This window comes from Hyperolius riggenbachi, chromosome 1 (genome assembly GCF_040937935.1).
Source record: "Hyperolius riggenbachi isolate aHypRig1 chromosome 1, aHypRig1.pri, whole genome shotgun sequence".
Classification (NCBI taxonomy): Eukaryota; Metazoa; Chordata; class Amphibia; order Anura; family Hyperoliidae; genus Hyperolius; species Hyperolius riggenbachi.
Window position 1 is genome coordinate 224,597,330 of NC_090646.1, and position 26,223 is coordinate 224,623,552.

A 26,223-nucleotide genomic window follows, 5' to 3' on the forward strand; every position below is an offset into this window, starting at 1 on the left:
CTAGTACAAAGTATGGTGACAATATATTATTTGGAAATAAAGGTGTATTTTTATGTCTTCCTCACTAATCTCACGTGCATGCGCGCAGCAGCAGCAGCACTGTGACTTATAAAAACGTCCTGGAGCCATTAACCCTTTCCACTCTGAGTTCTTTCCTAAAGGGAGTAGTTTCTGCTCTGAGTTTTTATTTACAGAAATGCGCTCTTCCTCTTACTCTCTCTCCCATTTTAACATGGAACGTAACACAGTAACATGGTATATCTTATTTTAAAGGGAAGGTTCAGGGACACAAAAAAAAAAAAAAAACAATCGAAATCCACTTACCTGGGGCTTCCTCCAGCCCGTGGCAGGCAGGAGGTGCCCTCGGCGCCGATCCGCAGACTCCCGGTGGTCTCCGGTGGCCGATACGACCTGGCCAGGCCGGCGGCCAGGTCAGGCTTCTTCTGTGCTCCATTATGCGTGTCACGCTGGCGCGCTGACGTCATCGGACGTCTTCCGGGCTGTTCTGAGCCTGCGCAGTACAGCCCGGAAGACGTCCGATGACGTCAGCGCGCCGGCGTGACACGCATAATGGAGCGCAGAAGAAGCCCGACCTGGCCGCCGGCCTGGCCAGGTCGGGTCGCCAACCGGGAGCCTGTGGAGCGGCGCCGAGGGCATCTCCTGCCTGCCACGGGCTGGAGGAAGCCTCAGGTAAGTGGATTTCGATTGTTTGTTTTTTTTGTGTGTCCCTGAACCTTCCCTTTAATGAACACAACGTTTAATTTGATACCTTATTTGGACAGTTTGGCATCTTCTATTGGCTGGTAGCAGAGGAGAAAGCCAAGGTATGTTAAATTGTAAAACAGTTTCCTGGGTGTAATCCTGGCCTGCGTGAGCAAGTTTCGCAATAATAGGTTGTTTTATGCCTGCCACCCGGTGTCTTACTGTCCCTACACACAATGCAATTTTTGGTATTTCGATTGGGCATATTAGCAATAAAATACTGGCTACTATTTACACTCTCCCCCAGTCCATTCCATAGGATGCCATTGATTCTCTATGCAACTTTGCAAGCAATCTGCAAAGTAATCTGCAAGGAATTTGAATTGAGGGAGGCCCTGGGAGCTTGGGGCTGGAGGAAGCCCGCGGTAAGTAGCGTTTATTTTCTATAAAAATAGCTGATAACTCCTTTAAGTTATTGGCAAATGAAAGGGATGAGCACTGAAAGGTGAAAATTGCTCTTGTCTGTTAGGGTAAAAACCGCTTTGGGGTGAAGTGGTTAAAGAGGAACTTTGCGAAAATCTTAAAATTTAAAACACATGCAAATAAGAAGTACATTTCCCCCAGAGTAAAATGAGCCATACATTTCTTCTCTCCCATGTTGCTGTCACTCACAGTAGGTAGTAGAAATCTGACATTACCTCCATAGAGGATTCTCAACATGGCCTTTATTCTTTATAAAGACATTCCCTGAAAAAGATTTATACAAAGATGCTGGACAACCTCCCTGCTCGCTGTACACTATTTTGGCAGTTGGACAGAGCAACGGCCGTTCACTTAGTGCTTTTAAAAATAAAGAAAACCATGAGAACCCCACTATGAGAAGATGGGCTAGTCCAAAATCTGTCGGTAATGACTGATTTCTACTTCTCATTGTAGATGACAGGAACATAGGAGAAAAGTAATTTATGGCTCATTTTACTCTGGAAGAAACGCGCTTCTTATTTGTATGTGTTTTTACATTTTTAAATTTTCCAGAAAGTTCCTCTTTAAGTAGTATCTTGGCTTATTAAAGGGGCAGTATGGCGAATTGACTTATAATACAATCATTCAATATAACCGTTTACTAAGTGGAGCAATGTATTGAGCTTGTATTGTTGTAGAATAAAAGTCAATTACAATAGTGCATTAGCCACAATCAGTGAAGGAGTCACGTCGGAAGAGAAACCTTACTGATGCACAGTTAGCATATTCCATTGTGGAGTAGGAGGCAGCCCTGTCAGCTGTTTGTATTTTCGTCATTCTTCCCCCCTTTGATCATCCCGGAGAGGATTGCTCCTACTTGTAACGGCACACTCATGCAGTTTTACAGCTCATCAGAGCCGCTGTATGTCCCAGGGCAGTGATTTACGGCTCTGATGAAAAAAATACTGCCCCCTTCAGAGAAGCTGGCAAAACCACGGACAACTGTTGTTGTCTGTTGCTGTGGAGACCAGCTCTCTGCTATTGCGCAGATTCCCAGTGGCTAGTTTTAGCAGGCACAAGTACTATAGCTGTGTCCTGCATTCTTTACATGCCTTTTAAACCAGAGGCACACAGTTTTCTTTTCTTTGTGAATTCTTTACTTTCGGAGGAAGGTGGTAAGAGCCATAAATCACTGTCCTGAGGCTGTTCTGGTGAGCTGTAAAACTGCATGTGTGCAGTGGCGTAGGGCCCGCGGTCGCAACGGTCGCCACTGCGACCGGGCCCGGCTCCTGAAGAGGCGGGGGAGGGGCCCGGGGGGCCCATGTCCGTTTGGAGGGCCGTGCGCGCTATTGGGAGGGGGGAGCTGCAGCCGCGGGGAGGGCAGCCCGACCTCTCCCTCCCTTCCTCTCCCCGGGCCCCCCCTCCCCCAGATGCAGAGTAAGCGCGCACGGAAGCGCTGTAGGCAGAACTCACCTCCGTCCCTGCGTTCCAATCGCCGCTGATCTCCTCTCTGCATAGAAGCAGATACACACTGCTTCCGGCTAAACAGGACGGAGGTGAGTTCTGCCTACAGCGCTTCCATGCGCGCTCACTCTGCATCTGAGGGGGGGGGGGGCCGGGAAGAGGAAGGGAGGGAGAGGTCGGGCTGCCCTCCCCGCAGCTGCGGCTCCCCCCTCCATTATGGGGGGGGGGGCACCTACCTACCTACCTACCTACCTTCCCTATCCTGGGGGGGCAGCTACCTACCTAACCTATCCTGGGGGGCAGCTACCTACCTAATCTATCCTTGGGGGGGCAGCTACCTACCTAACCTATCCTGGGGGGGCAGCTACCTACCTAACCTATCCTGGGGGGCAGCTACCTACTCTAACCTATCCTGGGGGCAGCTACCTAATCTATCCTGGGGGCAGCTACCTAATCTATCCTGGGGGGAAGCTACCTAATCTAACCTATCCTGGGGGAAAGCTACCTAATCTATCCTGGGGGGCAGCTACCTAATCTAACCTATAATGGGGGGCACCTACTTAATCTAACCTATACTGGGGGGGCACCTACCTAATCTAACCTATACTGGGGGGCACCTACCTAATCTAACCTTATACTGGGGGGCAGCTACCTAATCTAACCTATACTGGGGGGCACCTACTTAATCTAACCTATAATGGGGGGCACCTACCTAATCTTTTTTTTTTTAAAGTTTCTTTTTATTGAAGTTTTAAAGAAACTAACAGTACATATATTTAAGACGGTAACCCCCATGAACATTTGGGGGTTATAACCGTTAACAAAACTGAATAAAAGGCTCACAATATCTGACTGTACTCTTAAGATAATATATCAGAAAGTATATCCATCACATCCAAGCTACTTAGGAATTATATTACAGGATTGACATGCCCCCTATCCTCCTTGCATTATAAGCAGTATTAAAATAGATTCACATATAAAGTATAGTCATATTCCTCTTGTAATCAAAACATGTATTCTTTTAGTATTAGCAATTTTCCGATATTATGTACTTTAGTAATTAGCATAAGAATTCATAATACCGTGATATGGTTACACATTAGCGCATCCTTCGCTAAAGAAATCATCTTTTCCTATATTTTATCTTAGGATTCAGAATTAATGTAATCATGCGTTATATCGTGGATACCGTGTCTCGGTTTTTTTTCCATGCACCCCAAATCTTTTGGAACTTGGTTGGACAACCTCTGGCTAGGTATGCTGCCTTATAAAGGTGCAGGGAGGAGTTAATCGTTTTCCAGAAGGCAATTGTTGGGGGGTCTGTTTGGTTACAGTGCAATAATATACATTTCCTGTAATAGAATAGTAGTAAACCTATTAGAGATCTGTGTGCTCTAGTGGGGCCCAAATCCATCACTTCAACAAGTAAGCAGTGAAGAGGTACCGGGGGAATTCTAATTTTAACAATTTGAGTAATGTAATTACATACCTCTTCCCAATGCCTGCTTATCTTGGGGCATAACCAAAAAATATGATCAAAGTTTGCCAGTACTTCTCCGCATCGCCAACATTTACTGGAGTCAGCAGGATTGAACTTTGCCAATTTTTTTGGAGTCATGTATGCTCTGTGTATAATTTTAAATTGGATAAGTTTATCTTTGGTAGCGATTAAATATTCAAAAGGCTTTATAAGGGCATTCTCCCAATCTTCATCATCCATTGTAGGGATTAGGGTAGACCACGGTTGCTTATATACAGATGAATGAGGTTCTGTAAGGAGAATTATGTGTTGATAGAGAGTGGAGAGAGCTTTTTGTAAATTTTCTTTTCTAGTAATATCCTCTAATTCTGAAGTTTGTAAACTTATTGCTCCTCCGGGGAATTGCGCCTGGAATGCGTGTCTTATTTGGATATATCTAAAAAGAAGGTATTTGGTAAGGAGAAATTGTCTTTTAGGACATTAAATTCCATAAGGGCACCATTAGAAATGATGTGTGAGAGTTTAGAGATACCTCTTCTGATCCATATTACAGGGTCTGGGATAGTGTAAAATTGGTTTAAGATTGGGTTGTTCCAAATAGGTGCATTAGGTGGCACCTACCTAATCTAACCTATACTGGGGGGCACCTACCTAATCTAACCTATACTGGGGGGCACCTACCTAATCTAACCTATACTGGGGGGCACCTCCCTATCTAACCTATACTGGGGGGCACCTCCCTATCTAACCTATACTGTGGGGCACCTCCCTATCTAACCTATACTGGGGGGAACCTACCTCATCTAACTTTATACTCGGGGGCACCTACCTCATCTAACCTATACTGGGGGCAGCTACCTAATCTAACCTATACTGAGGGGCACCTACCTATGTAACCTATACTGGGGGCACTTACTTGTCTAACCTGTATTCGGGGCACCTAGCTAGCCTATACAGGTGGCAACTATACTGGCTACCTATATTGGAGGCACCTCCCTATCTAACCTATACTGGGGGGCACCTCCCTATCTAACCTATACTGGGGGGCACCTACCTCATCTAACTTTATACTCGGGGGCACCTACCTCATCTAACTATACTGGGGGGCAGCTACCTAATCTAACCTATACTGGGGGGCACCTACCTATCTAACCTATACTGGCGGCACTTACTTGTGGGGGCTGGATGGTGTAATGGTTAAGGGCTCTGCCTCTGACGCAGGAGACCAGGGTTTGAATCTCGGCTCTGCCTGTTCAGTAAGCCAGCACCTATTCAGTAGGAGACCTTTGGCAAGTCTCCCTAACACTGCTACTGCCTATAGAGCGCGCCCTAGTGGCTGCTGCTCTGGCGCTTCGAGTCCGCCAGGAGAAAAGCGCGATATAAATGTTATTTGTCTTGTCTTTGTCTACTTGTCTAACCTGTATTCGGGGCACCTAGCTAGCCTATACAGGTGGCAACTATACTGGCTACCTATATTGGAGGCACCTACCTAACTAACCTATACTGGGGGCACCTACCTATCTAACCTATGCTGGGGGCAACTATTCTGGCTACCTATATTAGAGGCACCCACCTAGCTAACCTGTACTGGGGGCACCTATCTATCTAACTTATCTAACTTATCCCGGCGGTGTCGCCTGCCTATCTAACCTATACTGGGGGCAACTATACTAGCTTACCTATGCCTGGCTACCTATACTTGGGGGGACCTATAGCTGGCTATAGGGATTCGGATATGTGTGTGCGTTGGGTGTTGCCGGGGGAGGGGGGCTGTTGTTGCCGGGGGGGGGGGGGGGGGGGGGCGGGCGGCCCACATCCACATTCCGCATTGGGGCCCAGAGGTTTGTAGCTACGCCACTGCGAGTGTGCCGTTACAAATAGGAGCAATCCTCTCCGGGATGATCAAAGGGGGGAAGAATAATGAAAATACAAACAGCTGACAGGGCTGCCTCCTACTCCACAATGGTATATGCTAACTGTGCGTCAGTAAGGTTTCTCTCCCGACGTGACTCCTTCACTGATTGTGGCTAATGCACTATTGTAATTGACTTTTATTCTACAACAATACAAGCTCGATGCATTGCTCCACTTAGTAAAATGTTATATTGAATGATTGTATAATAAGTAAATTCACCATACTGCCCCTTTAATGGCTGTAATAGTTACCGGTACCTCTGAATTCTGGAGAACTACCTGTGATGTAAAATAAGTCAGTTTATGTTACAGAAAGACTGTGGGAAATGTGTTGTCTTTTTTACCTTTATTTATGATGAATTAAAAATAACAAATCTGCTAACTACAAAATGTAAGAAGTTTGTCCAAATTAGCGCATTACTCCAAGATTGAAACCTTTCAAGTTTTTTCCCCCTATTTGCATCTGAGTAAAACTAAATGTAAATATAAACGATCAAGTAGCTAAAATAGATGAGTTTGTGTAGTAGTAGTCTCTGTGTCGCATTCCAAGCTCTTTGCTAATAGGGGCATGTGATGGAATTAAGCACTCCAGAAAAGAGGCTCTGAAGGAAGACTAAGCAGTGCATTGTGAATGTCTGAAGTTCTCTGCAGGCCTTTGTTTAGGTAACCAGCTTTGCTGAACACTGACTGGCTGTGAGAATCTTGTAATTTATGCAAGACATTTAATGCTCAAGCAGCCCAAGAAATAATGGGCCAAAATAATGGTGGACAGAGATTGTGGTGACTCATCCATGAGGAAGGATGGAGAAAACGCAGGAATTCGTAACCTCACCTTCTACATGGACTGACACAAGAAATGGTTCTGCCGATTCCACTGAATCCCATTCTGTGTTCTCTCAGCATGAGCATAACATTGTTGCAGCCTATCTCATAACTGCAGGTATGGACTTCTGTTGGTGATGATAATGTTTGTAGTGTGTTTCCACAGATCTGTTTCTCCAGAAGGTAAACTGAATAAAATTGCATCAGTTGAAGATTGAACTGGGGAAGGATAGTGCCACTCACCAGCTATATGTGTTCTTTATTGGGGACGTCTTGTCATATCTTGTCCCCACTGCATAACAGAAATGTAGAGGTCAAAGTAGGGTGCGGAATGCATGTACAGCAATTACTGCTCTGGTCATGTTGGGAGTTCATGATTATTCCTGGTGCCAGCACATAAACAAATGAGCTGAAAGAAAATCTCCACATTGGGAACACGGACAACAATGAGAACCTGACAAGAGGTACTATTTCAACAATTATTCAATACAAATTGCTGAGCTTGTACTTCCACTTAAAAACTCCATTGTGGTTCAGCAGACTGGGTATTCAAAAAGATTAAGCTTTGTCATTTATCATTTTAATGCTGGATACACACTATGAGATTTTCTGGTCGATTTACTGTCAGATCGATTATTTACAACATGTCCGATTTGCTTTCTGATCGATTTCCCATTAAAGTTAATGGAAATCGATCGGAAAATACTGGGTAATCGATCGGAAAGCATATCGGACATGTTGGAAATAATCGATCTGACAGTAAATCGACCATAAAATCTCATAGTGTGTACCCAGCATTAGCCTTAACCTTTGTCCTTTATCATTTTTAGCCACCTAAAGTGTCTTAAAAATGGATGCATGGAGAGGAGTGCATTGTTATACTGTATCCTCTAACAAAAGTGTGTAATGAAGTCTTAGACGCTGTTTTCGCCTTACATTTCTGCTAATTACAGCACACTGCAGAACAATTGGCCCCATAGAAATTAATAGCCTGCACCATGTTTGAAGTGGCAAAGTTTTTCTTGCGGAGAGATGCAATGTGACAGTAGTGATGTCTCTTTGCAGCTTTATAAATTCATGTGTTAAAAATGCCACCTGATACTAACCCCTCCATGCAGCTGTCTTGAATGAGATCTCAGGAGAAAGGATAGTGTGATTCTTCAGAAGAGGGGAAATGTAGAGTAATGACTAGGGATGATCAATTACATGCAAATTCTTCTGTTAATGCAAATTTTTATGCAAATATATGCAGCTTCAAAATGGACCAATTAATTTAAACCTGAGTAGTGTAGGGTGAGTTATGCCAGGGCAATTACTGTGGTTTGAGATGGGATGTCCAGAGTATATGCAGGAGTGGATATGTTTTGGAAACAATACACAGCCATATCATATCTCTTAGGGGGACCAAATTCAGTAACATAATATAATTGTAGTATTGATCAGTGAGCAATTTAAGTCTGATTTAATACATGTTCCATGGGTAATACAGAACATTTCCATACAGGAGGTCTTGGACACTTAGTAGCTTGATGTCTTATTGATCCCATTCATCATCTCCATTTTTCCTCAGGTGTAATAAGCCTTTTAAGCAACATCGTAGTCCTTGGCATCTTTGTGAAATACAAGGAGCTTCGTACAGCAACCAATGCCATAATCATCAACCTGGCATTTACTGATATTGGAGTTAGTGGGATTGGTTATCCTATGTCAGCAGCTTCTGACCTTCATGGAAGCTGGAAATTTGGATACACAGGATGCCAGGTATAGCACATCATTTGTTCCTGCATAACTTAACCACTTCGCTACCGTAAAGCAGCTCTTAATAAAGAAGCATTTTTTTCCTTTGGGAGCATTACACTTTCACAGCTTATGGTTCGGCTGTACTTTGTCCAACATAGACAATCTTGGTGATGTTGTTTACAGGATGAATAGGGCATTTTTTACTTATGTTAAGCATTGAATCTCATACATTATTAAAAAAAAAATGCATAAAAACTATGCAAAACTTTGGCAAAATTTTTTTTTTACTTTGATGCAACAAAAAAAAAAAAAACAGAGCAAAAGGTACAAGACCACTGAATATCCAAACAAATGACCCCATCTAAAAAACTAGACCCCCCCCCCCCCCCCAACATATTTGAAAAGGTGTATAATTAGGGATTTGTCCCTCTGTTTTTTTTTCCATTTTGATTGAAAAATGGGGTAAAATTAAAAAATGTATTTTGTTCTGCAAACATGCTACTTTGAAAGCACGTAATGCCCACATGCTGTTTGCAGGCCACAAAATAAATACTAAAACATATTCATCAACCTCTCCCTGCCACACGTTCCTGTGCCCCCCCACGCTTGTTACCACTGATCGGTAGCTGCTAGATCTATTAATGGGAACATAGTTGATTGGCCGCTCTCACACTACCAATGGAACCCAGCTACAGTGTACTGCCTGGTCTCGTAGGATTCTTGCAAAGATGGCGTTGGGGGTGGTGGGGGGGGAGGAGAAACTGTCCATTTTGTATAAGGCGTTGTGGCTGACAACTGACGGCCGTATGCTGTATATAAGTGGCGGTTGAAAGTAAAGTGGTTAATGGGCCAGATTTAAAGCAAACCTAAACTATAAATAAACTCGAGATGAGATATTTAATTGTATGTGTAGTAGCAAGAGTATACAGAGCTTTGCTGTTGTCTCATATTATTGTATTTATTGTTAGGGTGTACTGTAGATTTTGACTCTGAATTGTGCATAGCATCCATATCCGTGTAACCTAAAATGTGGTTCATTCAGCTTCCAACAAAAACTATACATATTTGCTAATAATGCATAATAGTCATAAGACACAGATGTGTTAAAGATCACCTATTTGTTAAAGGAAACCTGAGATGAATAGAATAAAATACAGTAATTGATACTTATCTGTGGCTTCCACCAGCTCCCCCCAGGCCAGAGGATCCCTCACCATCCTCCCCAGCTGCTCACCGGCTCAGTCGCTTTATGTTGTGCATTTGTGGCCGTACTCCCACAGATGGTAGCAATCTGCGTAGTATATTGTGCATGCGTGACAGAACGCGACTGAGCAAAGTTACTGGGCCGGCTCGTGGATGATCCGAGCATGGACTGCAAGGGGGCTGGAGGAAACCCCATGAAAGTATCAATGCTTTTGTCTTCATCTCAGGTACACCTTAAAGATGAAGAATGCTTGTGCTTTTTCTACGTTTGAGCTTTTTATGACTCATGGTGATTTTTGTGTTTTATTTACAGATTTATGCTGGCTTGAATATTTTTTTTGGCATGGCAAGTATCGGATTGCTCACTGTTGTTGCTATTGACCGATACCTGACTATCTGCAGACCTGACATAGGTACTGATTAGGAAATTCAGATTGTGAGCAAAGAGAGTTTCTTCTCACCTTTCCAAGTAATATATACCTCATGAAGGCTAATTGCAAAAAAAAAGTCCTTTCATTTATTATTATTTTTGTTTTGTTTTTTTTTGCTTTGACTGTCACTAAACTAGGACAGGCCATATGTAATTCAGTTTTTCTTTAGAGCTTTCTCCTAGGAGGTAATTTTTCATCTTCTGTTTAAAATTACTCTTCAGCACTCTTCAATTGAAAAAGTACCAAAAAGTAGGTAAAAAGGCATTGGCAAAATTATTTTCTTGGTTGTTGGTGACTTAAAAGGTAAATTAAATAAGAAGAGAGCTTTTAATGGAGACCTCTTTCTGCTGAATGAGAGATTTGCCCACAGTAAAAGCCTGGCAGCCTGAATCTCCCCATAGTCCTTTGCAGGGTGTTTGGTTTGGTTATGCTGTCCAGATAGCTTGTAACTTCACTCAATCATCACACAATACGAGGTTATATGTCCCAGGGAGGCAAACTGGATTCCTGATGGACCATGTAAAGCTACATACTCGCCTCGCGATGCAGGAAGATGAATCCAGTAACGTCTCCCTGACGACAAGCACTCCCCGAAATATCTTCCGGCCGACGGTTATGCGCGACATCACAGGACTAGAGTTCAAGCGATCGTGGTACTTTGCGCAGTAGTCGTTGGGGATCTTAAAGATCCAATCCACTGTGATGGTCGGTATCGCTGTGTAACGCGTCTGATCGCGCATCTGTACCCACATTGCAAGATCACGGAAATGGCCAATTATCACAAAAAAAAATACTGGTCGTCGGGAAAATTGTTGAAAAATTGTGAGAGGGGTACGGGCCTTAAAGAAGTCATCAATCAGCTCATACTACCCCCTGTACTACTTACCCAGGGTTCTCTTCAGCCCCTGTCCCTCGCTGCAGGCCTCCGGTCCCTAACGGTGCACAGGGTGACCTCCAGATCGTCCTCTACTGCACCTGCATGAGCGCCGCTGTCAATCACTTCCATGTGGTCTGGGAGTGTACTGCGCAGGCGCAATAGTTCTGCGCCTGCGCAGTACACTCTGGACCACGTGGAGGTGATTGACAGCGGTGCTGTGGAGGGCACCGTCGGGGACTGGGAGCCAGCGGTGGAGAGCAAAGCTGCGGTGAGGGACTAGCGGCTTCCAGGGGCTGGAGAAAGCCCCGGGTCAGTAGTACTGGGGGATAGCATGAGTTGATTGATGACTTCTTTAACAGCCACAGTGGAAGGAAGAACTTGGACTCCACCTGGATCAGATGCACACTTTGCTTTACTTTGTATCACAGTAACAACAAGCACAAAGTTTTGGTAGTCAAGTAATTCATCAAGCAATGAAGATCTTAAATGAAATGTTGTGCTTGTGCTTGCCAGCCCAGGAGCAGGTAAGATGTTGCTCCACCACCTTCACTGCCAGTACAATTCAAAGGGAGGCAGGGAGGGAGTGTGGGTGGCAACTAAACACCAGGGAACATGCTGTATGGGGGAGGGAAAGGGGACCATTGTATACCAGTAGACTGTATGGGGGGACCACTAGACACAAGTATGCTGTTTTCTTTCATACGTCTACATTGCTGTTTTGGGGTGGGGAGGCACTAAACATCAGGGATTCTGTATGAGGAGAGGAACCACTAGACACCAGGTATGCTGTATTGGGGGGGGGGGGGGGGGGGGGAGACCACTAGACACCAGGGGCCATATTCACTTTTTCACCTGAGTTTTCTCCTAGGTGATATTTTTAAACTTGTCAATAAAATGCCTTTTAAGCCACCAGAAAGCGAGAAAATGCTCCAAAAAAATTTGATAGTACCTTTTCACCTACTTTTTGGTACTTTTTTTGTTGAAAAGTGCTGGAAAGTTAGGTGGGTATATACCTTTAGAAATAATTTACCTGCAATTTCCATAAAGCAGCATATATTAAAATTCATCGCACCTTTGCTCATGGAAGTACAGTATGTATATAGTATATATTCGATAATGAGATATTTGTGGTTGTGCAATGAATGCTGTCTTTGTGACTGCAGCATTTATAATTAGTGTAGATTATTGGACGCCTGAAGTGAGAAGCATGTGGTGGCTAGGGCTGCTCAAATCCGGATCCGGGAGATACCCGGGTAGTTGCTATCCGGATATCTCCCAGTAAACCTGTGCGGGGTGGGCGGGGGAGTGAATCTTACCTGTCTGACGTCTTCTTCGTATGTCCCTCGGCGCCTCCCACGATGTGCTCCACGCGCGTCACGTGATTACAAACACTTCCTCCTTCAACCTGGAAGGAGGACGTGTTTGTCATCATGTGACCGCCGCTTGGACCGTATCGTGGGAGGCGCCGAGGGACAGACAGGTAAGATTGACCCCCCCGCCCACCCCGCACAGGTTTACTGGGAGATATCCGGATAGAACTATATCCTGGTGGTGGCTGCCATATTTCTGCTTTTAAACAATACTAGTTGTCTGGCATCCTGCTGATCTCTTTGGTTGCAGTAGTGTCTAAATCACACAACTGAAACAAGCATGTGGATAATCCAGTCAGACGTCAGTCAGAAACATCAGATATACATGCTTGTTCAGGGTCTTTGACTAAAGCCTTGTACACACATCCAATTTTGTTTGAGCGATTTTACCACTTCCATATAGTATGAGCACATGTCTACACAATCTGTTTATAGAATTCAAAGTATATTCGCCCTCATACTACATGGAGGTGATAAAAATGGTCAGTGATTGGCCAATCAATATTGGAGGTTTGTATGCATCTTTAAAGTATTAGAGGGGGTATAATCAGTACAATAGCCAGGCAATATGCGTTGTTTAAAATAGAATACAGTATATATGTCAGCCTGGAAATCCCTCTCCCTTCAGATGAGCTTTAAAGGTCACCAAGGCGATTGTATCTATCTTCCTTCTCCTAAAAATGACTTTTTCAGATATTCCACAGTCTTATTTTATGTTTAAAGTGAACCAGAGATGAAGCACCCTCATGTATTTTACCATATATATATATCAGTGTGAACATTAGAGAAATATACATGAGGGTGCTTCGTCTCTGGTTCACTTTAAATCTACTTTTTAAGTTTTAACTGTTTTATTGTTTTTGACACATTCATTGAAGTATGCCAGAGCTAAAATCTATGAACTGTTGACCCTTTTTATCTCTTTTCTGCTCTCAGAAGCCATTTTCTGCTAGGAAAGTGTTTTATAGTTGGAGTTTCTTATCAGTGAGGGTCACACTGCACTCACTTCCTGTCTGAGTAAGGACTGAGTCAGCCACTTACATACCTAATATTTAAATCTGGCAGAGAAAGAAAAATAAATAACACAGCATAGTTATTTGTGTGCTAGGCACTGTACATAATCATGTCTATCTCATCATGTCACATGTCACCTCGGGTATCCTTTAAGGCAAAGAAGGAAACATTTTGCTGCATGGAGAATTCTTGTAGAAGCAGGTGAACCCATTCACCTGGGACAATTGATACAGTGAGATGCAAAGGTTTGTGCAACCTTGTTAATAGTCATGATTTTCCTGTATAAATCATTGGTTGTTACGATAAAAAATGTCAGTTTAATATATCATATAGGAGACACACACAGTGATATTTGAGAAGTGAAATGAAGTTGATTGGATTTACAGAAAGTGTGCAATAATTGTTTAAACAAAATTAGGCAGGTTCATAAATTTAGGCATCACAAAAAAGGAATTAAATCAATATTTAGTAGATCCTTGTAACGATTGGTGTCAGCAACACAGATTTTTCTGATTATTGGTGATCTGCAGTATCACCAATAATACAGATGCTATACCTGATTATGTGGTGATCTGCAGAATCACCAATAATACTAGTATAGCTAGACACAGGACACCTAATGTGGTATTGTGTTTGGTGCAACAGTAATTGGAGAAGTTATCTCCCGAGGAGCAGGAGATACAGACACTACTGCAGCCAAGGATTCCCTGAGAGGCAGGGGATTCAGACTGCACTGCAGCCAGTGGATACCTGAGAAGCAGGAACCACTGACGGTGTAGAGAATATGATCACCTGAAGAGCAGGTGATCAAGACTAAGCGATAGCCTAGGATCCCCTAAGGAGAAGGTAATCCAGACTGTACTGCAGCCAAGAATTCCCTGAGGAGCAGGGAATTCAGATTGTACTGCAGCCAGTGGACACCTGGGGAGCAGGGACCACTGACTGTGCTGCAAGGGTGGTCACTGGTGGAATGAGTGATTATGACTGTACTACAGCCAAGGATTCCCTGAGGAGCAGGGAATCAGACTGTACTGCAGCCAGTGGACCCCTGAGGGGCAGGGACCACTGACTGTGCTGCAAGATGATCTCCTGAGGAGCAGGTGATCATAGGACTCTGCTAGCAGCTAACAGACCCTGAGGAGCAAGTGTCACAGACAGTACAGCAAGGCTGATCACCTAAGGGTTAGGTGACAGCCCTTAAGAATTCCCTCACTAGTGGCAAGACCCACTAGTGAGGGCAGAAAGGTCAGACAAGCAAGGTCAGCAACGTACGGACAGATAAAGTACAGAGGCGGAAGACTGATTCGGTATCAAGGTACAGGCAGTGTCGGCAACAGTTATCAGATAGGCAGAAGTACCGAATCAGTAAGCAAGACGGTAGTCAGGAAAGTGAGAGATCATAACAGATAAACAATAGTAATATAACAATCCTAGTCTAGGTGTGAAGTCCTTGGTTTCAACACCTGGGAACTAGACTAAAGAATGGTACACAAGTTTTACAATACAATAGTACTTAAAGCTATCAACGGAATCTGACTAAGTGTGAATTCCCAGCTCCGGCTGGTTCTAACACACTGTAAGATCTGACTAGGGTCTGAGCGCTCACACGTAAGCATTCGCAACAGCAGACAACTCGCAACTGACAGGCAAGTCCTATAAATACCCAGAGCGCTCCACAGCGCCACCCAGTCACTCAGCCAATCCGGAGCATAGCTGGAGTCAGCTGACCGGCTTGATCAGCTGACTCCCCTTCTACTAGCATAAAGGTCCTGTCACCTGGCGTGCGCGCGCGCGTAGCTCTTAATCTGTGTGCACTAGAAGGACCAGGCGAACCAGCAGCATGTAGCTGCACGGCAGAAGCCGCTGTAACGCGGAGATGGCCGCCATGCCGCTTGCCCATGTGGCGGCATCTCCGCTATTCATTACAATCCTCCTTTTGCAGAAATTACAGCCTCTAAACGCTTCCTGTAGGTTCTAATGAGAGTCTGGATTCTGGTTGAAGGTATTTTTGAACTGAGCCTGTGGTCTTCCATTTCTTCAATATGTTCCTAACTGTGGAAACAGACAGCTGAAATCTCTGAGACAGCTTTCTGTATCCTTCCCCTAAACCATAATGGTGAACAATCTTTGTCTTCAGGTCATTTGAGAGTTGTTTTGAGACCCCCATGTTCTACTCTTCAGAGAAAATTAAAAGAGGAGGGAAGCTTACAATTGGATTCACCTGTGTATGTAGGTCAGGGGTCAGTGAGCTTATCAAGCCAATTTGAGTTTCAATAATTAGTTCTAAAGGTTTTTGAATCAATAAAATGACAACAGTGCCCAAATTTTAATTTTATTTAAACAATTATTGCAAACTTTCTGTAAATCCAATAAACTTAATTTGACTACTCAAATATCACTGTGTATGTTTCCTATATGATATATTTGTGTTATTGATATATTTGTGTTATATTATGTTGATTGATTTATTAAGTATGGCATAATGATATATGTCTGTACTTTGGCTTCTTCAGCCATGCATTTCTTTATTCTTTCTTTATTTACATTTCCCAAGATCCTCTAGTGCTTTGGAGGGGGAAGTGGCGTAGCGCTATACAGCGCTGCAGTACTGTTCCCCTACTGTGCGTGGCCGCGCACACTGAATTAGGTCACGCCCACTTATTTTTCATCCTCCTTGGCCTTAGAGTTTAAAAAGCCGTGAACACTTGGGGTGATGTATGCCCAGAGGAAGCCGCCATAGCGTTGAGCGGCGAATCGCGACGGCCCCACGGTAGATAACCATGGCCCACAGACTCCTTGACTAATCTTGCCTGCTCAGTAAGCTTCCGGTATTCTGTTTTTTCTCCACTCTTCCTTTGCACTATTCTGCACCTTTTTCTTCATGCGATTTTGCACATGTCACTTTTTACTCCGTTATGGACCTTTACACACATGAATTGTTTATTTATGGTTGCTTCATTTTGCACAATATTTAATATATGCACTTTACTATACAGAGTACTGTATCTTGTCCAGGTTTTTACATTGGACTGCAGGGAATTGTTTTCATTTTGGGATTCCCTGTAGCCATTTATTTCTCTAATTGTATATGAATTGTGAGTCTGCGGTGGTTTGGAACTTGCCCTTTTGGCTGTATATTTATTGCCATTGATTCACAGAGATTTGTACTAGTTCCTTCTCATGGTTATCTATGTTATTTGTTTTTAAGTGTTTTTATCCCCCTTTTTCGAATAAAGATGATTTTGCAACAATTATTTTTGAGTGGTGCGGTCTTTTGAGGGAACGGCTGTTCTTTTTTTTTCCATATGATTTTGGTTTAGTTCCTTTCTGCACACTCTTATACTACCCTATTATGGTGTTGTGGTTGATGGTGCTTGCCCAATATGTGGAATGTACTATATGATATATTTAACTGACATTTTTTTATCGTAACAACCAACGATTTATACAGGAAAATCATGATGAAGGTTGCTCAAACTTTCGCATCCCATTGTATCTAGTTAAAAACCTTGTGTATTTCTTCTTCTATGTATTAGTATGTTTTGTTAATTTGTTGTACATTATCTAGTAACCTATTTCCTGTAGGAAGAAGAATAACAAGTTACCAATATGCTGCCATGATTATCGCCGCATGGTTGAATGCAGTCTTCTGGTCTGTCATGCCTATTGTGGGATGGTCAAGTTACGCCCCGGACCCTACTGGAGCTACATGTACTATTAACTGGAGGAACAACAATGCGTAATAACTCTCAAATGTCTTTACCTTGGTGGCTATATTTTAATTGCAGTTTATTTAGGCTTGTTTTGTGATTTTTTTTCATCAGTAGTAGCAAAAACCTTTAACCTTAAAGTAAACCTGTTATTTTCATATTAAAAAAATAAAGTTACATACTGGCATCAGTTAGGGGGAAGCCTGTGGATGCCCCAGATGCTTCTCTGATCCTCTACGGCCCTTCTGCTGCTGGCCAGGTCCCTCTTCATCTTTGAAGCTGCGCTTCCCTTCCCATGTTCACCTTTTATTCTGGCGGTCATTAAGGCCAGGTTCACAGTGGGCCATTGCAGTGCGTCGTAACGGCCACATTGTGACGCAGAACCTTTCACTGCAATGCAAAATCAATGCAAAGTTTACAGTGTAATGGAGTTCAGTACCACAACACACTGCCTGCACTGCGTTTTTAGAGCAAAACGCCCACATTATCATTACGGTGAAGTATAGTTTTCATTGTATGCTTCACTGTATGTGACACAACTTGTGGATAACATTTGGCGGCGCTTGCCCAGATTCCTGCTGTTACAGGGAACGCAACACGAATCTCACTGTGAACCTAGCCAAAAGTTTGCCCTGTTTTTGAGTTTAGTTAAAGTTTTATCCCTAATAGGAAAAATGATAAAAAACAGATTTACTTACCTGGGGCTTCTTCCAGCCCCTGGAAGCTTATGTGTGCCTTGCCGTGGCTCCACTCTCAGCAGGTCGCCCGGGGTCCCCTCCCTAGCAGATGCTGACCCAGCGAGGTCGGTGATGAGCGTGTGGCGGCACCACTCACGCTCATGCTCTTGTCATCAGGAGCGTTCTCCACAGGCCCAGTGCTTCTGCGCATGCATAGAATGCTCCTGTAGACGCAATAGCCCCTGGCCTCGCCGGATCGGCATCTGCTACAGAGGGGACCCCAGGTGACCTGCTGAGAGCGGAGCTGCGGCAAGGGATATTTCCTTTAAAACATTCAGTCGTCTCTTTATCCCCACAGTGATCTAATAGCTCTCAGGTTAGGGCTGCAAACATTTTGTCACAAAACAAGTTTTAATAAATCCACGTTCTATAGTGATCATTATTCCAGGAGAACCTTGCTAAATGATGTCCTATATTTTTATGTCTTTGCAGGTCTTTTGTTTCCTACACAATGAGTGTGGTTGCGGTAAACTTTGTCCTACCTCTGATGGTGATGTTTTACTGCTATTACAATGTTTCACGTACTATGAAAGGATATGGTAACAGAAACAGCCTTGGTGGCAGTAATTTAGATTGGTCAGATCAGGCCGATGTCACAAAGGTATGGATTTGGGACATGGTAATATTTATGTTATATAGTACTATGCTAGCCACTGCTATCAGGAATATGTAGAGCTTGAAATGATACAATTTGTTGTATATAATATGTTAATAACCCAGACAGGACACAACTACAAATATGAGACCCCCCAAAAAAACTCTGATGGCAGCCACCTCTACTTGGGAAGATAGATTTCTCATTATAGGTGTAGATCAATAAACTGAGTGTGTTCATAGTTTTGGTGCCATCTCCTGAGGTTGTAGTATAATGTTTCCACATCCAAAATTCTACGCTATGTTTCCACTTGAGCAGAAAACTGACATTTTCTTGTGTATTTCTATCACACAGGAAAACTGACATCCAACGGATCCTATTTTATAAATAGGATCCATTCACACTTTCTAGTCTACTATGGATCCCATATAATCAGTTGTGGTAAGCTTACTGCACTTATGGGCTGTCCACGATTTTCCCGGACAGTAAGATACCTTTCCCAAATAGCCTATGGTTGAGACTAATCTGCACTTGGCTCCAACCAGACCTCAATGGATCATTGGAACAGACACCACACTTCATGAGAGTTTAATTTAATAAATCCTTAATGTCTACCCCTTCTCTGTTAAAGAGTATCGCTAGTGTAATTGAGGCACTTGTTGATGTAGTTTTTATTGTCGCCTATAAATGCCCAGAAGTGGTTGTTAAACTCTGCCCCCCAAAGTTAAAAAAAAACTGCCACAGTGGTTTTTGTCCAATGCCTGCTGAGAAGCCCGAAGCTCTGAGTCCACCCCCACCTGTGTTGCCGTTGCCGTTGCCTGACCCCAGCTAAGAATTTAAAAAAACACTTTTTTCATCTCCATTTTATTGTATCCTTTATTTCCCACCTCTGAATACTTCTTTCATCTGTTCTGTATCTGTACATTTTTTATTTTCTTTTGTGTATACCTGCAGTATGTTGTGAACGTAATATTATTTTCTATACGTCTGTTCCGTTATTTTCATCTGCATAGTTCTTATTTTTATTATTTGTTCTTCAGGGTCTTCTCGTTTTCTATCTTCTTCTCTTTCAGTTTTTCTATTTTCTTTTCTGTTCTACTATTCTTTGATTATATTGCTTGCCGCTGCAATATGCCATCCATCCATCCATGCCCTAACCTGATGCTAAAATGATTACTAACGCCATTGGCGGTCATTTGAATTTCCTGTCAGGGCTTCCTATTGAGTAATAATATATTTGGGATTTGTTCCTTTTGGATATAGGAAAAGGAAAAAAACCTTTTAGTCCCTTTTAGAGTCATCCACCTGACCCACCATAGACCATTTGTAAATAGAAAGGACCATAAATAGTTCATGCAGAGTCGTTTTAGGTACAAAAATTATCAAAAATACTTTATTGACACAAATACAAAAAGAGGGTTTCCAAAAAATTACTCCCTGTGAGAGACTCCTTATAGATATGCAAATATCTTCCAAAATAGGAATATGACAACTTAGTGCAATACAAAAAAGGCAGGCAACGACACGTTCGTTTCGAGCACAAGGCCCTTCGTCAGGCCCAATATACAAAGCACTATTAGTCCTGAGGGAAATGCAAGGCAGGAGCATCAGAGGATGGAAAAACATCTGTTGCAACCAGATGTAAAAAACACGATCCTGAAGGCTGGTGAACAAACAACACAGCTGCTAAGTCAGGAGTTGTCATATTCCTGTTTTGGAAGATATTTGCATATCTATAAGGAGCCTCTCACAGAGAGTAATTTTTTGGAAACCCTCTTTTTGTATTTGTGTCAATAAAGCATTTTTGATAATTTTTGTACCTAAAACGACTCTGCATGAACTATTTATGGTCCTTTCTATTTATAAAAAGGGCTTCCTATTGATCAATGGTGAAGACCAATAGCAATTTGTCAAGAAAGCCCCTTCATGGGAATTCAATAGTTTAATTTTTTTCTCCCTCTTCCCCAGGAACATTGGTGGAAAAATCAAATGGCTGCCGATATTGCTCCTGATTATGCTCTTTTTTTATTTTATTAATAAAATAACATTTTTGGAGTTCTCACCTTTGTGCCGCCATACTTCCTGGCTACTACACATTTGTGATGATCTGCTGCCATCTGCATGCACTGATTCCATATTTACTCTATGGAGCCATGCACAGCTGCAGCAGCAGGCCACAGCTCCAAAGGTTTAGAGCTTCTGACGTCAGTCACCTGTTTATTTTATCATACCCTCTTTCCCTGAAATTAAGACATCCCCTGAAAGTAAGCCCTAGCAGGAATTTTGAGCATACTTGAAATATAAGCCCTACCCTGAAAGTAAGCCCTAGCGGCAGTAAGGGGGAAAAATATGGAAATTTGTGTTATTACTGGAGCCCATAGTCTTGCGGGCAAGTAGACACAGGACACAGGAGGACAGGGGGAAGAGGAGGACACAGGTACAGCGGGGGATACCAGGGGACACTAAAGGTACAAGGGGGACACAGGGGCACACAAGAGATGAATCCAGCGGAGGAAGAGGTGTAACAGTGAGGAAGGCAGGAGGACACACAGCACAGGAACTTGTGTGTTCATAAAAATATAAGACATCCCCTGAAAATAAGCCCTAGCACATCTTTTGGCGCAAAAATTAATATAAAACACTGTCTTATTTTCGGGGAAAGATGGCAGTAGCACTCCTTGATGGTTTGCAATGTGAAATTCCTCACTATAGTAAATTAGGTGACAAAACGTTAGCATATGATTGGTCTACAAGTATGCAATACTCATTAATCAGTTTAGAGTGAGAGTAAATTTGAAGAAGTAATCATCTTCCTTTAGTTCTTATGTTGTCATACATTCATGTCTTACAGATGTCAGTAGTGATGATTGTGATGTTCTTGGTGGCCTGGTCTCCTTATTCTATTGTTTGCTTATGGTCATCTTTTGGGGATCCTAAACAAATTTCACCAGCAATGGCGATCATAGCCCCTCTGTTTGCCAAATCCTCAACTTTCTACAATCCCTGCATTTATGTGATTGCAAACAAAAAGTAAGTATTTACATTTCCATCATCTTTCTTTTGGATAATTCATAAATCCTATACCCTCCTTGTAATGCCTGGCAGATCTCCTGGTTTCCTTCAGACACCATACCCCAATCTAGTGCCGCAGGTCTGAGCTTGGCCCATGGTCTTCACCTATAGACAAGCCTTCGCTTGAACAGGTTACTGAATATGTCTCTTGACTTCGGTTGCTCCCAGGTCTTAACGACCTGAGCAACTGGAGCGATCGCTCAGGGCGCCAGCTTCCAAGGGGGCGCCTATAGCTGGTTACCTATAGTGAGGGCACCTACACCTGATTTCCTATACAGGGGGCACATATAGCTGGCTACCTTTACTGAGGGCACCAACACCTGGCTACCTATACTGGAGGCCCCTATGCCTGGCTAATGGGAGGATGGAGACCTTCAACTGACTTCTTGTACTGGGGCACCTATGCTTTTGGCAACCTATATAGAAGGCACCTACACATGAGATTCTATACTGGGGGCACCTATACCTGGCTACCTACCTATACTGAGGCTGAGGGTGTTTTTTGTTTTTTTTGGAGGGGGTCTGCGCACTGCGGCTATAACGCCTGGTGCAAATTGTCGGTGCTGTGGTATCATTCTAAATGGGGGGGGGGGGGGGGGAGGGTGGCTAACTGTCCCACTGATTGTTTTTTAATATACCTGAAAGGTTCTAGCCTTAATTTTTAAGTATATTCAGGATAATGCACTCTTTCCATCCATTCGTGGTTATTAATAGTATTTTTTCTATTATACATAAGTGACATGTCACAGAGATCTGAGCATTTGGCGTGATGTGTCACAACGTCAAAAAGGTTGGAAAACACTGTCCTAGGAGAAAAGGTGAATTGCCTATGGGCGTGTGTGTGTGTGTGTGCGTGCAAAAAACAGGTTTCGCTCAGGGCGCTGTGAAACCTAAGGCCGGCCCTGCTTGCCAATCTAATTGCTACCTCAGCGATAGCAAACATCCACACTGGCACGGACAAGACAAACAAGTAGGAGTATAACTAATAGCACCCACTGCTATAGTCACATCCACAGGAACAGGACCAACAGGAACAGACAGAAAGATTGTTTGCCAATTTAATTGCTGCCCCAGCAATAGCAAACATTCACACAGGTTCAGACAAGACAAACAGGAAAGAACATAACTAATAGTAACCACAGCTGTAGTTACGTCCACAGGAACAGAACTAGCAGGAATACTACCAGTCACCAACGTGATGAAGGCAGTCTCCAAGCTATCAGGATAGGAAAGACTTCACTGTACCCCCACGGGTGCAGTGAACATCCAAGCAGGCAAAGCAAGGTAATACAATCATATTCAAACTTCACACAAGAAACCCAGCAGTCAACTAAGGCAAAGCTGAACGCTATGACGGGCAAGATGTGAGAGGAGGAGCAGGCTTTTCTATGGACATCAGCCAATGAGAGTGGACATGCAAATTCCCACACAGCTGAATGGTAATCACGCAATCCTGTGTAGGCTGATTGAAGGCTGCAAGCTGACTGTGAATGGAAAGGACTTTCATTACAAATGCATGCCAAATTGTGCAACAACATGCATGTAAGAAAAACATAGCTGTCTGGCTGCAGTTCGACTGCAGCAAGTTTTAGATGGATTTATGACAACATCCTGAGCTACTCTGAACTGCAGAGTGATTGCAGATGGCAATGAGACTAATTGCGAATGCAATAAAACTAAGCAACCAAATGCAGGCAGAGAAATGAAAACTGCTCGGTTGCCGACAGGACATGCTACAGGAGGGATCCTTACAATCCTACAGAAGTTTACCTGATTGCCCGTTAGTGGTTTATCTTATGCTAGACTGTTAAAGTTGATACTGCTTGTCTTGCTTGCGTGCAGGCATTTATAACTGCGCATACGAAAAAAACCCCTCTTATTAAGATGCTATTGTGTTTGGAATTTAGTCCATACTAATACTCAAATGACAAGTCAAGCATGACATTTGCAAAGATACTGTATATGCCTGTCAGAGGTAACCAGATTCTGGTGTGTTCAGAGCATTGTGCGTAGGTGTCTCGGTCAAATGATTTTGCATTGTAAGAGATGGATTCATCTCATTTATCCAAGAGAAAGAGATACCCATAACATATCTTTTAAGGGCCCTTAACCCCACGCTTAATGGGACTTTAACTGTTACATTAAAACGGCCCACGGCTACTGCAACCCTGCTAGCAACCTTGACCTTTATGCTAAAGTAACCATAATATCAATGGTATTCTTTTCAGTAATATAACCCTGAGTTCCCTACCCGTTTCAGGTCCCACTAAACTACCCTCCCCTACTAACCCCCTGTTCCCAACTGGCATTGTTCATTCTCTTCCTTCCTTCCCAATTCCCAATCAAAGATTCAAAACATTCTCCTATTACCCCCCGGGGGTTCTGCTAAAAATGCTTCTAGTCTCCACCTCTAGAAACCCTCACACAATATGCGCTGACATACTTATTCCCCCCTAAGTGTTCCTCCCACTTGGGCCCCACTTATTATGCTTATCACTGCTCTCCCCTTTAGGGTCTTTACACACTCTGCACCACATTATCTTCCCAAGAATCACTCATGCTCCTCCTCAGGACCCCAGGTTACATAATGCTCCTCCTCATGACCCAGGCTCCTTCTCAGGACTCCTCAAGTTAATTTGTAGGTGAATAAGATGTTTATGTACAGAGGTGGAGCTGTGGTATCATCATTGTGGCTTATTATGAGATTGAGTAATTTGCAGCATCCACATAGGACTCAACCATTTAAGGTGAAATATACAGCATATTTTTATTTGTACATTAGCGGTGGTAAAGCACACATAGACAGCACAACGTTTCGAGCAGAGGCCTTTTTTCAAGTTCCTAAGTCATCTGGGGAAACAATGTGAATATATAAAACCAAACTTACACACCACTCCCAAACAATTGGGGGGCGGGCACATATTTAGGACTCGGAGATCATTAACCCTTGCATGGCTAGAGAGCAGCTTATGTAATCAAACGAAACATCCAAGACTGAAAATGTCATTCAGGTCAAAGTCCCCAGTCTCTCCCTCCACCAGCCTGGGTGTAGGCTAAATTTACAAATTATCTCCAATCGAGTTCAGTCGTGATTACATACACGATCGAGGAAAACTTGAGCTGCAATATTTATAAGTGATGTGCTTTTTTGTGGTTAGGATTTGCACTTTTACCCATCTCATATTAGATTATAGACTGGGTTACTGAGACGTTTGGGCTGTTGTGTGACTGGAGTTCAATGCAGCTTCCTCAGCAAGTTTTTTTTTTTTTTTTTTTAAGATCCAAGACAGTGTAGGGTTTTTTAGACAAAAGGTCCCTCTTCAGACTCTTGCAGGGAGCTGCAAACAGAGCTACTAATTTTCTATCTTTTTTGCAACCCTCACTGTGTTTCAATATGACCTTGGTAGGACTGACAATCTTTAACCACAACTAAAGGAAATCTTTGTGTACTCTTTTAGGGCCCTTTCACACTGGCAGTGATTTTGTTGTGATCGCTCTGCATATTTGATGCAGCATTTCATGAGATATTCTCTTTCCCTGAATAAGAATTGCAAACACATTTGCAGAAATATCAAAATTGCTGTGGTTTTGCCACAATTTTCAGTGTAAAATAGCCCTTAGTCAAGAGATACTGTGACAATTATACCTTTTAATGGCTAATTGAAAAAAAGTGTTGTAATTTGAGCCTTCGTGGAGCTAGTTCCCTGTTTCAGGCGTATTTTCAGATTTAGGTTTACCTTTGAAAATATGCCTGATGAAGGGTTCTAACTTTCTGAAAGTTCACATTGAGAAATGTTTTTCAGTTAGCCAATGAAAAGGTATCATTTTTGCAATATTTAATTTTTTTTTTTTACCTATTTTCAGATCTAATTGACGATGGTAAAAAAAAAAAAGAGTTTTCCAGATCACTTATGGCATCCTCACTGGAAATGCTTGGAAGACTATGGAGATACCTTTGTTAATTAGGCCCAGTATGTACTATCTATAAAATGCTTTATGCATGTATTATATACAATATTTTTTATTTCAGGTTTAGGAGAGCCATATTTTCCATGGTGAGCTGCAAGTCACGCCAAGAAGTAACTCTCGAAAATCAGTTTCCAATGAGTGTCTCGCAGAACACATTGACACCATAACTGATCACGGCAATAGGATACAACTAAAAGTATATTTATATAAAATATATATATAAGTATAAAAGTACAAGGACCTTATAATAATCTGTACACCAAGCTTGTAAAATGTCTGTACATTGATCACCAATAACAAGTCCATGACCAATAACAACTCCAACAGTGACAAGGAAATGCAGTGCAATGTCTTTCCAATTGCTGCAATCCTGTCCATCTCCGATGGAAAAGAAACATATCTCAGAATTCTCAATAAAAATATATAATTTATAGCAAATTTATTGCTGTTTTTAAAATCACTTAACACTGTTATTTCTAACAGTTTACCTTTTCCGTGCCATCCCACTACTTTTCAGGGGCAATAAATGCAACTTGACCAACGGAACTTCAAATCAAATTGCTCCTACAATCCTCTGTTAAAGCAGGATGTGAAAAATATCAGCTTGCAGCAGATTTTGCAGGAGAAATCCCCTTCACAAGACTTGAAATCTACAAAT

General features: G+C 42.7%; 1 protein-coding gene across 2 annotated transcripts; it reads left to right on the plus strand.

The window, feature by feature from the left end:
• Nucleotides 1-2,206: 2,206 nt before the first annotated feature.
• Nucleotides 2,207-26,003, plus strand: RRH (retinal pigment epithelium-derived rhodopsin homolog). Of its 2 annotated transcripts, none has more exons than XM_068281453.1 (7): nucleotides 2,207-2,339; nucleotides 8,418-8,608; nucleotides 10,104-10,203; nucleotides 17,068-17,221; nucleotides 18,362-18,530; nucleotides 21,376-21,554; nucleotides 25,627-26,003. In XM_068281453.1, exons 1-7 carry the CDS (start codon nucleotides 2,273-2,275, stop codon nucleotides 25,730-25,732), a joined length of 966 nt encoding a protein of 321 aa, XP_068137554.1. In that variant the 5' UTR covers nucleotides 2,207-2,272; the 3' UTR covers nucleotides 25,733-26,003. The 2 variants fall into 2 exon arrangements, with proteins under 2 accessions (XP_068137554.1, XP_068137544.1); XM_068281443.1 differs by lacking the exon at nucleotides 2,207-2,339 and adding an exon at nucleotides 6,597-6,965.
• The last annotated feature ends 220 nt before the right edge of the window (nucleotides 26,004-26,223 follow it).

Excerpts from the sequence above, each read along its gene's own strand:
- RRH (XM_068281443.1), top strand. The coding sequence starts at position 6,827 with ATGGAGAAAACGCAGGAATTCGTAACCTCACCTTCTACATGGACTGAC. Across the intron at positions 6,966-8,417 it reads AGCCTATCTCATAACTGCAG|GTGTAATAAGCCTTTTAAGC; the intron begins GTATGGACTTCT and ends ATTTTTCCTCAG. Across the intron at positions 21,555-25,626 it reads TATGTGATTGCAAACAAAAA|GTTTAGGAGAGCCATATTTT; the intron begins GTAAGTATTTAC and ends TTTTTATTTCAG.